Source organism: Dicentrarchus labrax, unplaced genomic scaffold (genome assembly GCF_905237075.1).
Source record: "Dicentrarchus labrax unplaced genomic scaffold, dlabrax2021, whole genome shotgun sequence".
Lineage (NCBI taxonomy): Eukaryota > Metazoa > Chordata > Actinopteri > Moronidae > Dicentrarchus > Dicentrarchus labrax.
In genome coordinates this window covers 4,747,370-4,761,858 of record NW_026136722.1, presented here as the reverse complement: position 1 = coordinate 4,761,858, position 14,489 = coordinate 4,747,370, and the positions used below count along the sequence as shown (strand labels likewise).

General features: G+C 39.4%; 1 protein-coding gene across 2 annotated transcripts; it reads left to right on the top strand.

The window, feature by feature from the left end:
* The first annotated feature begins 49 nt into the window (after nucleotides 1–49).
* Nucleotides 50–14,232, top strand: LOC127355955 (ral guanine nucleotide dissociation stimulator-like 1). Of its 2 annotated transcripts, none has more exons than XM_051387299.1 (17): nucleotides 50–420; nucleotides 3,120–3,406; nucleotides 4,297–4,341; nucleotides 4,456–4,655; nucleotides 4,787–4,941; nucleotides 5,031–5,279; nucleotides 5,460–5,563; nucleotides 5,957–6,041; nucleotides 7,192–7,260; nucleotides 7,907–7,993; nucleotides 8,845–8,877; nucleotides 9,269–9,390; nucleotides 10,491–10,580; nucleotides 10,888–11,017; nucleotides 11,600–11,935; nucleotides 12,024–12,138; nucleotides 12,231–14,232. In XM_051387299.1, exons 1-17 carry the CDS (start codon nucleotides 397–399, stop codon nucleotides 12,368–12,370), a joined length of 2,271 nt encoding a protein of 756 aa, XP_051243259.1. In that variant the 5' UTR covers nucleotides 50–396; the 3' UTR covers nucleotides 12,371–14,232. The 2 variants fall into 2 exon arrangements, with proteins under 2 accessions (XP_051243259.1, XP_051243258.1); XM_051387298.1 differs by having other exon boundaries at nucleotides 51–420; nucleotides 4,784–4,941.
* The last annotated feature ends 257 nt before the right edge of the window (nucleotides 14,233–14,489 follow it).

Below are 14,489 nucleotides of genomic sequence, written 5' to 3'. Positions count from 1 at the left end.
ACAGTCAGCAGCAGCAGCAGCATAGGTCACCTCCCACTATAAAGCTCACTGAGTTTCAGCCGACGAGAGTTTCTGCGGGCTCCGGTGGATTCAAGTGATTTCTCTGCACAGACAGAAAACAAGTCGGAACAGTTTAGATCTGTTTCCGTCACATGGGAACAACCCTACATATTTGTATGCAGGCATAAAATGTAGCGAATACTCTGCAGTGAAAGTCGTCTTTGTAATTGTAATACAGGCGCGTTAATGTAGTCCCAAACAAGATCATTTAAAACCACTTTTCTTTAGTTAAATCAAGATGCAGCCCTAAACTTACTGTCTCGCAAGGTGGAAGTTGATTTTCAGTTCCAAATATTCCTGTTAAGATGGAAAGCACTCCTTAGTCGACCGGACGAGATGGGAAAATGGGAGTTAACAATGGTAAGAGAAATGTTTGATATGATTCAAGAATACACTGATCCATACATGAAGTCAGCTACACAGTAAAGTCTGAACATTGTTTGTAATGTAATTTATTTCAATTAGCCAATCAGTCAGGGGTTAGTTTCTGTAATGTAACATATGCAAATACATTTTGTTCTGATTAATATGTGAAGAGCTTCATATGTAATATTTGTATAATCTCTGTAAACTGATCACAGTTTATGTGTTGTTTCTGCAGTCCACAGCCTCAGTTTGTGTCTCCAATCTTACATTACAGTTGGCAGCTGTAAGAAATATTCTTATTAGTGATATTTCCATATATAGGTTGCCAGAAATTACAAATCCCTGCTTTTTTGTGTAAAACTTTGGCAGAATATTGACATTTAATTTTTCTAAGATGATAGAAAATGTTGGAAATGTCAGAAATGTAACAGATTTGAAATTTTTCATTTTGGTTCAGGATGTATAAATTGAGCGAGGACATGTATTGTGTGTCAGCTACCGTCTTTGTTTGGATTGAGGGGAAAAAAAGAAGAAACTTGAGAAACGTGTTAGAGATCTTTTTTATCAAACAGCAGAATACTTTTTCTTTGAGGATTCTGGAAACAGCAGTAAGTGTTGACCTTCTTTCAACCTCCTTCAACCGGGCATTTATTTACTTTTCATAAAATGTAATGTTAATACATGACACCAACTGAGGCTGCTTAACTGTGTTTAAATCTGTGCCAGTTAGGACGGGTGAGTCATATTGCTGCTCCATGATCTGCTTTTTTCATTCATATTAAACTCTTATATTTAGATTTGGCTGTTAGTAGTGCTTAGTACCACCATCTCTGACCCTGAGTAACAGTAGCACACAATGAACAGTTTACTGTCTGTGTAACCAACAAACGATCCTAGTTTCTATGAGGGACAAAAGGGTTTGTGTGATACCGGTTAGCACTAGCAAACATTTGTCTTTACATGAAGACATTTAAATACTCATTTACATAAGATGATGTAAGTCCTCTCATGTAGATAATTGAATTTCAATAATTATCATGAGCACAGGCAGTGTCTTTCATCTCCTTGGCAGTATTTGGTCAATAATGCTTGCTGTATATATTGACATGATTTTGACATAAAACAGGTTCACAGACACTACTTTTTAAGATTCAAGGAGATGTGTTGCTGTATGGAACGACTGAGATCAAAAAGCTCACGACACACATGAGTATCTACTTGCTTTCACTGTGTAGATTCTTGAATTATTTGCATAAAAAGCAGATGGATTAGGAAGGAGTCATGCACGCTTGGTGTTATGATGAAACGCATTTAAAGGAGCACTCAATCCACCAATTTTACACGTGAAGTTTGGTTTACTTGTTATGTGGAACACTACTTAACCCAAGAAAATGGCTGTATTATGTCTTCTGTTCTCTAAAGCCTGAGTGAATAACCTTGATGATGTCATGGGGATGTCATCAGGGTTAACTTTTATTCATAACAATGAGCCTGTGTTCCAGCAGCTCTTTTTTTAGTGTGTCTTTTGTGATTTGTAATTTTTTGAAAGCGTGATACTTAATCACTTGAGTGTCCCTTCAATGGAGGATAAAGAGCGATGTCTTACGAATACGTATCTTGTGTTCTACGGGTCAAAGTACTGGTGATGTTGAACGTATTGCTATTATTATGAAATGCAAAGACAACAATGGAAACAAATTTCAAATAAATCTTATTACCTTGATTTTTGAGCAGCGACCTCATAATCCAGATAGTGTTCGGTTAAAAATTACATATTGTCTACTGGCTCCTTTTGGACCTTTTGAAATTATGCATCACAGCTGTTGTCTCATTATAGTTCAGACAATGTGAAAACCTGAACAAGACGCTCAGTATTCACATTCGATTGACCCCGTTCCCTTGTGTATTTCGTGTCGAGTGCGGTTGAGCATTCTGGAGGAGCAATCGTTTGAACACTGATTGATATCTCTCACTGAGATCAAACAAGGTCTAACTTCTTGTTTGAATATGTAATGCCAGTGTGTTTGAACAAAATCACGACACTTGGTGCTTAGCTAACAGCCAGAAGTCCTACAAGGCTCTTTTTTTGTGACGACGATGAGCGACGGTGACCGAAACTGGGAGCTCTCTGACATTTAGGCGGTGGGTGTTTTGCTTTGATGTACCATTGGATGTACTAACCTTTTGATAATCCTGTATTTGTCTATAAACATTCATGTGAACTCATAAAATTCTGGGAAGTATTTTAGGTTGCTGTGTTGCAGGGAAATTGTGGAATTGAAGACTAAGCAGTGGCTAACACCAGCATAATTATCATCATTACACACTAACCTGTTTGTGCACTCATTGCAGGCTCTGGAATGATGGTCATGAGTATAAGCAAATAATACGTTGTTGTTGTGGTTCACATGGGATCAGTCTTAGTGGTGATTGGTCACTGTGTGTGTGTGTGTGTGTGTGTATAGGTTCACCTGGCTGTTTGGCCATAGAGGCCCTCTGCTATTTTTACCTCCGTACTGCCAGACCTGACCCTACTGTTGTGACAAGTAACAATACTAAATAGATATATTTGTGTGTTTGACCCGTACCAGTATATTTTCGAGACACAAGCAGGGCATAGGATGGTAGCCACTCCCTCGACATGAGTGTCGTTGTAAACCTTAAACATTGTTCCCCACCTCTACCATCCTCAGAACCCAGTGCAGGAATGGGGTGAGGAGACTGAGGACGGTGCAGTTTATGGGGTCACTCTGCGCCGGGAGCCCGTCCCCTCCTCCAACCCCAGTGAGACGAGTCCATGCTGTGCATTTGTCCAGTACCGAACCTGCAAGGTGCGGCGTCTGAAGGCTGCTACCCTGGACCTGCTTATGAGTCACCTCCTCGACCCCGACTGCCAGGAGCAGGACTACGGCAGGATCTTCCTCTCCACGTACAGAACCTTCACCGGTACCTCAGAGCTCATAGAGCTGCTCTTCCAGAGGTACAGAACAACCACTGCACGCTTTCTTTTGTCTGTTTCTGAATGGAATAGTTTGGGGGACATACCACTCTAATGTGTACTGCCAGCAGCCAGTTAGCTTAGCATAGGACAGAGACTCAAAATGGGTAGAAACAAGTTAGCCTGCCAGCTCCTCTAAAGCTGTACAAAAAAACAAGCGTAAAAAGGCTAGCTTCAAGAGAAAATAATAAAGCTAAAGTTAGCTGTAGAGGTTTTGTTGTGTTTTTGTAGTGGATTTTGTTATTGCTAGACTAGCGTTTCCAGTCTTTAGGCTAAGCTAATTAGCCACTTGTGGTAACTCCACATTATGCATACAGACTTGAAAGTAGTATCTATTTTCTAATAGCCAGAAAGCGAATAAGCATATTTCCCAAAATGTTGAATTAGTCCTTTAATGGGTCTCTAAAATGAACATTCCCATGTCCATTCACACACACTCTGCTTCAGTTTCTTTTCCACTTTGGGTTGCCTCTTTCTCTGGTTATAGTGCCCTGATCAGAAAGTATAGGCTCCTCTTTAAACATCATGAAGAGCCACAGGTGAAGAGCCGTCTCTTTTGTTCTTGATTCTGGCAAAGCATCTTGGGTTGTTGCACATGCAAAGTCACCGTGTTGCGTCAGGGTCTTTTTATACATTGTTTCCCTGACAAAGCAACCATCTCCTGCCAGCTTTGATGTAATAATAAGTACCTAGCAGGTGCTCATTATGTTGAGGCTTTCAACAACAACAATTATGTACAGAGCAGTTTTTAGACTGTGGTTGGCATGAATCAGGGTCAGGTTTAGGATCGCTGCAGGGCAGAAACAAATAATGATTAAAATATACAAAAAGCAGCGTGAAGAGTATGGCTAAGTCTGTTTTTCTCCCTATAGAGACAATGCTGCCTCAGACCTGGACAACTGCGAAAGCTACAGCAGGTAGGTGGATGACTTTTGAGTTTACAACTTGTGCACTTGAACCCTTACACGGTTCATTTCTAGTGTGTCTTTTTAAATAGTTAAACTGTAATGATTCTTCCACTGCCTCCTCAGCCCTCTGTTGGCCTTTGTCCAGACATGGTTGGATGAATACAGTGAAGACTTCAGGGATCCTCCTCTGCACTCGGCACTCCGGCTGTTGTTGGATCACCTAAGAATCAGCTCTGCAGTTCACAACAACATGCGCACCCAGCCGAACTTCTGCTCGCTGGCTGCACAAGCTGAGACGCTGCTCAAGAGCTTACAGAAAGAAGGTGACCCTCCACCACATAACAATAGAAAGTTATAAACCATGTACCACACCCCTTTGTGGTCGATGTCAACAAATACTCCTGCAAAAAGCCATGCTCACTACCTCCATTCATGCTCTGTGTTTCTTCAGAAGCTGAGACAATTGTCAGTCCAGCCCAGGCAGACCTGGAGCAAGATGAGGAGAGTTCTGGTGATGAGGATTCACAGTGTGAAAACCCGCTCGATCAAGGCGGCATCATGGATTTCTCCGCTACAGCCATTGCCGAACAGCTCACCCGAATGGACTCTGTACGTGAAAGGAAATATGTAATGTTCCACATTTCTGTTGTTTTACATTGATGATTAAAGGCTGATGATTGGTTCTCACTGCGTTCCAGGCTCTGTTTGTCAAAGTGGTGCCGTACCAGTGTCTGGGCTGTGTGTGGTCGCAGAGAGACAAGAAGGAAAACATGTCTCCAACCATCCGAGCCACCATTGCACAGTTCAACGCCATTACCAACCAGGTCATCATGTCGCTGCTCTGCCAGCCGACAGACGCCACCTCAAGTCCCACTTCCTCCCGCCAGCCTCCTACTACACCTGTTCAAAGGGCCCGCATCATAGAGAAGTGGATCAGAGTAGCACAGGTGAGTCAGATCTGAGATTGCTCCATGTTTTAGCTAGATTTTAATATATTACTTCATAAGAAAAGACTTATGCACTTCATTACCTTTCCCTTTTTAGAATTATTCACGTAAAACATAGTTACTGGAATATTTGATTTGTATTGAAGTGCATCCACTGAATGAAAGTTGCTTCTTCTACAGGATTGTCGTCAGTTGAAGAACTTCTCCTCTCTCAGGGCGATCCTGTCGGCCCTTCAGTCTAATGCAGTTTACAGGCTGAGAAAGACCTGGGCTGCTGTTAGCAGGTAGGGTTGGGTTACAGCCAAATGCCACCACTTTGTCCATCTCTATAGTTATGTTCATAATGTGTTCTACATAATTGTCCTTTAATGAGGACATTGAACCCTCATCAAGTGCAATTCAGTGTCACTGACAGCAAGTCAGCAAATATCTCTCTTTTGGATGACCCATATTCAATGTCAGGTCATGACCACTGCAGTAAACTATTATAAGTCAAGGATAACTGAAGCATAACTTCATGTTGTTCTCTTTATGGCCTAAACAGCTGGTCATGAACCAAGTAGTGACATGTAACATTTTAACACAATTTATTGTGTATAATAGTTCAATTTTAAAGTATGTGGTTTTGGACTAAAGGGCAGCAGATTTACTACAGATTGTCTCTGTTCTTTTTGCAGGGATAGCATGGCCATGTTTGATAACCTCTGGGAAACATTCCCTGATGAGAACTGTGTTCTGACCAACAGAGAGCTCCTGGTGGAGGTGAGAAGGAAACTATAAAAAACAAGCTAGATTTACTTCAGTTTTATCCATTTTTACAGTGCCAGCCTTTAGATGCGTCAGCCATTGAAATCTATGTAGGTGTTGGTGGTGACAATGATAGATGAGAAATATTATATATGGCTGACAAAGATGATATTCCTATACATTTTCATAGTCAATGTATACAGGCCATTTTTTACCTACCTATGCATCTAAGGGTTAATGTTTACCATTGCAAACATGTCAACTCCCTGCAGCTGTTACATACTTTCAGTCCCTGCAGTCAATTTAAGATGGGGATTTTTTTTAAACAGCCTTTTTTAAGCAATTTGAACTGAATATTGAAATGTACAGACTGTGTCTTTAATATAGGACATTGTGTGACCATAAACACGACACATGAAAACATGTTTGGAAACGATCGTGTTCCTAAGCACTCAAAGTACATGGATTTCTCTTTTTAATCATTAAAAAGATTCATATTTTTTCGTTAATATTTACAGAAATGTTTAACAGAGTGTTAATGGGAGACTAGAGGCCTCAAGCACATTGTGTTCCCTTTTTTCTTTTATGTAGTCTCCTCTAGGCAGCTGAGTCAGTGGCGGCTTGTGTCTAGTTACAGTGAAAGGACTCAAAAGTCAATAGACCAGGGATAGATTAGAACGCACAACAACCAATGCTTGCACTAGTATTTGCTGCTTCACAGTAACATCCAAAGAGATTCTTCACTGGGAAATCATTTTTTTATGTCTCCCTTTTTGTCGTTTTTTCTCCTCCTTTTCAATTCTCACTAGTGTATTCAGCTTATGCCTTTTTACTAAGGAAGCTTTTATCTGTGTAAACACAATCATTCATACATTTACTTAAAGCCTAATCACTGTTCTTTTAGACAGATATTACATACAAAGACTTAAGAGAGAAAGCCTTTCTTTCAAAAGACAACTATTAAACAGGATGTCCAAGTTAATGTTTAATAAGTCCTTTTCTTGTATTGAAGAATTTGCATCATAAGCCAGTTTACAGTTTGCTCACATCCTTAGCCCCCTTGTATGTGCTTGTGTGCATTTTATATTTGAATCACTTATTTTTGATAATGGGCCGATCTATGCAACTATAACTGAATATAGCTCTGTCTGACCTACTTTGACAGGACGGCCAAGTGACTGTGGATAACATTTCTCCAAAGGTATCCAAGCGGTGTCCGATCTCCAGACAGATGGTAAGTCATACCTCAGGATGAGACAAGATTGAGATGTTTTGAAGACATGAGAAGAAGCCCAGTGCCATATATCAGTGAGGTCTAGGTCAGCCTAAACACTAAGCAGCAACCTCCCTTTTGTACCATGTTAAAATGCACTCTTTCACTGTAGGAATGATGCAAAATGTGACCTTTTTCCATGTGATATTCTCTTAGAGTAATTTTGCCAGAGGCAGGGTTTAGTTTCAGCTTTTCAAAAAGATACATGCAAAATCCCTTCCACGTTATACAACTCTAAGAGCAACAAGAGAGCTGATTTCCCTCAGTGTGGGTGGAGTATCTCTGGCATGGCAGATGCCCAAACCTATCTATAGCCTCGCTTGGTGCTGTGCAAGTTTCAAATGGTCTCAGATCACCAGGATTATAGGACAGTAATAATAGACCAGACTGGGGTCTTTATGAGTCATATGCACATTCTCCTGGGCTGTAACATGAACCCACGGTGCTGCTAACTGGGACTTGCCTTGTGTAAATGTTGATCTCTACCCGTTCAATCAAAAAAAAAAAGTTAATGACAGTAATTAAAAGACTCAAATAACCAGATACAGTGACACAAGAAACAACTGGTGTAACCTAATGGGCAGTGTGCTTGCATGTCTCTCTGCAGAGTACCTCCAGTGGAGTGGTTCCTTACCTTGGCACCTATCTGACCGTCCTCACCATGCTGGACACTGCTTTGCCGGACACTGTGGAGGTACATAACCGTTCCTTTGCTTAATATTTGAATTTGAATATCTCACCTTATTATGTATTTCCCCTCTTTCTAGCCTTTCTAAGTAGTATATAAACACTAGATATTTGGCTGGAAGTCTGCTTAAGATATAAAAAGGGTTTACTGCAAAATAAAATGCACTCTGCATTTTGTATAATTATAATGTGAGAGCGAAAACTGTATCAATAAACAAAATGTGTTAGAAATTAAATGTGTGTAGGTGTCTGTCTGCTTGTCTACTATTAATATTTATATTGAGAACAATGGAATAAATTAATTTACAATTTGTAGTTGTTGCAATTTTTTTAAAAGCTGTTTTCACAGAGATTATATTTCTATGCCATAATATTGTACTAAGACAAAAAATAAAATTCAAGTGTTAAACACAAAGAATCCTTTTGTGTTAACAAAAGCAGTTAACAAACGCTTGATAACGTAGTATAACACACACACATAGGGGAATTTAATGTGTTCAAGAAGGGTTAATCCGTGTAAATATAAAAAAAATCATAAATAAATCATTAATTAGTAAATATTATTAACAAATATTGAAATAAAAATGCAGTATTCATGTTTATGTAAAATACAGAGTCTTATTTATGATTACAGCTGTGTTATATTGTCAACAATTCATGATTCATCTTAAAAACACTTGAAATGGTTCTTATCTCTGCCTACAGCTGAAACATTCATTAATGATTTATATACTGCTTATATAATAGGGTATGTTAGCATGAAGTGTTACTGTGGTGTTTTTGTTCATTTCTTGATCAAATGAATCATTGACATATGCAATAAATAATTACTGTACTAACAATCGGCTCTTCTGACAGGGTGGGCTCATAAACTTCGAGAAGAGGAGGAGGGTAAGTGGTTCCTCTTTGTGTCATCTTTTATGTATTCCTCTTTATTTCTTTTTTTTTTTAACATAGTACTCAAAAGCACAAAGGTGTCCACATTACATTCTGTCAGCACTACAGTACATGCCTGTGTGGTTGGGTGTGTACGGTATGTTTGCATTATCAAAGCAAACAGAGAAGGACATTTTTCTGACACTTTTCAGTACATGACAGGCTAGAAGCTAGAAGACCTTTGGTTTTCCTTTTTAAACATTACAGCTCTGTAACTGTTTGAAATACCATAGTGTTGCAGCTTGTTGTTGCAGGCAGGTTATGCAAACACACAGATGTCAGGAGTCAGGACATCTTGCAGTCTCTGTCACTCTGTTTATCCAGCCACATTTCTCTCTCCCTACAGGAGTTTGAGGTTCTGTCACAGATCCGTGTGCTGCAGGCTTCTTGTTCTCAGTACAACCTGCCCTATCACCCCAGGATCGCTGCCTGGCTGCAGGGTCACAAGCTCCTCACGGACCAGGAGAGGTGAGCTAAAGGACGCGTTTTATTTACCCCTTCACATAACAAACCTGCGTCACAAGCAGAGGAAAGCCAGCTGAAAGCGCAATAAAAGTTTAGTTAGCTACATAGGTTGTAAAAATTCTTCTTCTGTTATTAAAGACGAATAAAGATGTTGGGTGCAGTATGCATTATAATTGATCAAAATGTCCGATCATACTGAGTAATGGCGTGAGACATGGGTACGTTGCCATAAAGAAACTCTCATTTGACATTTATTATGCAGTAATTAGTCACATTTTTATATAACCTAACTCAGTAGTGATGCAGCTCATCGTAGGCAGAGTTCATAAAATCTTTACATTTGCTGTACTTCTGCTTTAAAAAACAGATGTTGGGGAGATTTATGTTACTCAAACTACAAGCAGAGTAACAAGAAACGGAGGTGTGTTTGGATCTGAAGAAAAAAACTGATATGGCTGAACAGATAACGAAAAGTCTTACCCAAAGAACACTAAAACAAAAAAAATATACAATTTTCACTGATATTATTATAATAATAATAATAATAATAATAATAATAATAATAATAATAATTATTATTATTATTATTATTATTACATATATATATTATATTACATAATAATAATAATAATAATAATAATAATTATTATTATTATTATTATTATTATTATTATTATGTAATATAATTGAATAACATTAGATTCAACATAACAATTTGTAATCAGAAACATTTGTGTGTTATGGCAATCAGTTTTGGTTTAAAAAAAATACAAAACAAGCTTTACCATTTATGGAGATCTCAAGTGATTATTGTTATTATTATTATTGTTATTATTATTATTATAAATAATATTATTTTTATATATATTGTGATTTTTTTGTAGTGAAAAATGATTACAAAGTCATCAGACTTTCTGTTTTAAGGGTATTCATTCAACTCAACTTAATAAAAACTAAAGACAACTAATTCTTCAACAAGACATCACCAATCAAAATGCCTGTAGACTGACAAATCAGTAATAAGAACAAAGTTTTCCTATATCTGAAATATACATAGATATATATAGAGGACTGCAGTACTGATTTATATGTGTGTGTTACAGTTATGAACTGTCGAGGCAGCTGGAGCCTCCGGTGGACTTGTGTTCGCCAACTCCGTGGAGCCACCGCACACTCACAAAGAAACTCTCCTCGTGAGTATCATCTGTGTTCTCATTTTCATATTCAAACACGCGGTGCATGCACATTTAACTATGCACACAGAACTGCACGTACAACACATAAACACACAGTCAGTCAGCAAAAAGTATTTGCTGAACCCTTTTTTGCTGCAACATGAAAGGAATCCGTATGATTTATTGTATGATGTTTTGATAAACAGTTAAAGGGAAATACGGTCGGTAATATTGCATAATTATATATAAAACAGCATTATTATTGTCATAAAATAAGATTTTCTGGCTTCTTTGACACAAGCTCAAGTTTAATCTCTGTCTTCAGCCTCCTGACAGTGAGTGATGGATCTAAAAAAGTCCCTGCTGACCAGATCAGTGTTACATCTTCTGGATCCAGTGGATCTGAGATGGAGGACCTCTCCTCACCAAACTCAGCCTGTTCCATCAGACTGCAGGTAAACAGCTGTTTGTCTGTCTGTCTGTCTGTGTGTGTGTGTGTGTGTGGTGTGTGTGTGTGTGTGTGTGTGTGTGTGTGTGTGTGTGTGTGTCTTCCTCATTGTCTAATAGCCTTGTTTTATGTCTATGCTTTGTCCTCAGTTGTGTGCTAACAATGGTGTCATTGTTGACAGCTTTGTCGTGCTGTGCCTTCATCTAATGGGCTTCTGTGTTCAACACAACATCACCACTATTTACACTTCACAAACAATTGTCCTGTTTTTAAGTAGCCAAACAAACCCCCAAAGCATTTCTAATAAGAAGTAAAATGCACTGAATGGCTTTTAAAACTTGGAAAGCTTACATAATCTCCCTTCACAAAAGCTCCTCTTTAGTGGGCCACTGAAACTACCACGAGCCCTCCACAAGTGGAATTTCAAATGATCAGGTCCTTAGCTGAACTGGAGTAGGGTTAGTTAAATTGTGCACAGCTCTCACTGCTGCACCATCCATCAATAGCTCATTTGTTCTCTGCAGATGCTCTAACCATTTTTCCAGTCATCAATATTCTTTCTCTTGTTTTTGTCTCATCTTCTCTGCAGTCCTTTCACAGCTCTTGCAGCAACGTGTCCGAGGCCTTCTCTTCCTCATCATCCTCCTCTTCCTCGTCCTCCCCTTGCTCCTCCGCGGCTTCCTCTCCAGACTCCCCCAATCCTATCAGCTCCTCATCCTCCCCCTCCGACTGCCAGACGGATCTCTGCCCTCCGACCACGTCATGTGCCGGCGCTCGGCCAAAGCCTGCTCTGGCCTCCCACCACAAGCGCTCCGTGTCCATGACCTCCCTGCCTGTGTATAACCGCCAAGTGGCCGACTCGTGTATAGTGAGGTTGAGCGTGGACCTCGGCCACAACAACGGCAACATGTACAAAAGCATCATGGTGAGTTCATCCTCAAGAACTAGATTTTCACTACTCAGTCATCATTAAAGTGTCTTTAATAGCATTTATGATTCTTTGTGTTTCACAGTTGACCAGTCAGGACAAGACTCCACAGGTGATTCAAAGGGCATTGGAGAAGCATCACCTTGAGCACATGAACTGGCGGGACTTCACCCTGACCCAGGTCATCTCCCAAGACAGAGGTGAGAACATGATGACTCTACCATCAAAAGGTTTTTAGAAATATGCTGAGAGAAAGAAAATTGACAATTTATCTTTTTTTTTCTGTTTTCAGAGTTGCTCATACCAGACAAAGCAAACGTCTTCTATGCCATGTCCACAACGGCAAACTTTGACTTCGTATTACGCCAATTCTCCAAAGGCCAGAAGAAACCACTGAGAGCCACGTCTAGTCTTGGACGGTATACAAAGTAGCACCTCTGATCTACAAGTTCTGCACCTGGAGGATGATCTCAGCTCAAGGGACACTCTTTGGAAATCGCCTCTATTCTTAAAAAAAAAGAAAAAAAAGAAAGAATGTTTTATAAGAAAAGTGTGTTCGCCAAGATGGTTCATCCTTTTTTTGGATACCAAAGAGGTAAAGATGTTTTCAAGATGATGCAAAAGCACTTTATGAAGTAGAACACTCGCTCTACAGAAACCTATGGACTGATGAAGAAAACCTTTGGATCAGACAAGCTTTTATTTCCTGTTGGAATAAACTTTGTATGAATCCGTAAAAAAAACAAACAGAAGAATTAACCCATTCCTTGACCTTTTTGTTGGCAATGCTCACATTGTTTTTAGTGCATGGATGCATGTGCAAATACGGACTGATTGTAGTTCCTGGACTGCTGCTATGCCACTACCAGTAACTGTATGGGCATGAAGATACACACACACACACACACACACACACACACACACACACACACACACACACACACACACAGAGAGAGCAACACGTGCCAACATCAGTCACCTATTCATATGTGAACATTGAGAAATGACTGCCCATCTCCCAATGCAGCTGGGTGCTATTATTAATCTGTGTGTTAAAAAGGGAATCGAGGGGCGGAAGGCCGCACAGTCGGTAATGAACTCCTGGGGCCCCTTGGCAGGTTGTTGGCCACTCGAGATGAGCTCGCCCGGTGTACTCATGTATTGCTGTGCCAGTGACCATCTGGGGGAGTGGGTGGTGACGTTCTCACCAGGGATCACCGTGTTCTCCGGCGTTGCTGAGATACTCATCGTGTTCGACTGGCTGGCTGCCCCAACTGGAAGGATGGCATTCCTGAGCCTTGGTAACCACGGCAGCAGTGTGATGAACGGTTAAGGGATGTTAATGTGCAAATGGCTACTGTATCTTGATGAGACGACAATAAGGGTGAACTGTTGTCTGTGTGCGCTTTCAGTGTTCGTGCGAGTAAGTAAGTTTGACTTTTAGAGTTCAGGTTCATGTTTTGTATTTATTTTCACTACTGTGGTTCACATTGATCCCACTTCCTTTTATTTGATTGACACATTGTGGTGACTCACTTGGTGGCTTCAGCATGTTTTTCAAAAATCTAAAGTTTATCTTCAAACTGCTTTGATTAATGAGGTAATTTTACAGATGTCTTATTTTCTGATGAATATTGAGAATATTTAAAATGTTAATTTTTTTTTAAACTTAAATTGTATTTTACTAATTAGGTTCAGACTTGTGAAGCCTGGATGTAACTGGTGCTAAAATGGCTTGATGTAAAGCCTATTGAGGAGTTCAGATGTAATCATTTCAATGACGTCAATTGACGCCAAGACTCTAGTGACACGGCTGATAATGATCGAATGTTCTTACAGTTAAAGCTGCCGGGAGTGTTTGCAGAGAGGAAGAGTTACACAATGAACAGACACACTTAGTCAAATCACAAGTTTTATCACTTGAAGTTCTTCTGCCGTGTCTGGGAAGCAAAAATGGCTGTCAAGGAAAGGAACAGATGTCTCGTTGACCTCCTTTACCCACACTGTCCCTACACACACACACACACACACACACACGGCTTTGAAACATACAACACTTTCTCAAAAGCTTACTTCTTCTCTGCAGCGTCCTCTCTCTCTTGTGGCCGTTGTGACATGAATGGACGGTATTTCTCGACTTATAAAAAAACTGCTTTCTGTTCACTGTTGTGATTAATGAAGAGAATGTCACAATTGTAAAACAAAGAAATAAACAGTTTTAAAATGAAGAGGATTTGATCTGCATTTATACACTGTATTGATTGACAACATCGTAATAAATAACTTCAGTCCTATTTGTCTGACTGGTTCCTGCTATGTGTCATCAGTCATGTGTTTCCTTTATGAATCATTAGAAAGGAGCTTACTTTTTAAGTAACTTTAAAATGAGTTCAAATTAATGTAATTATCTTATGTTTTTTTTCTCCATTACCTTTTTATGTTGAGTCATTGTCACATGGACAATATAACTTATGTTTTATTGTAACAGCCCTGAAAATACCCAAATACCAAATCAATTAATCAATTAATTTTTCTAGGATGTAATTTAAAA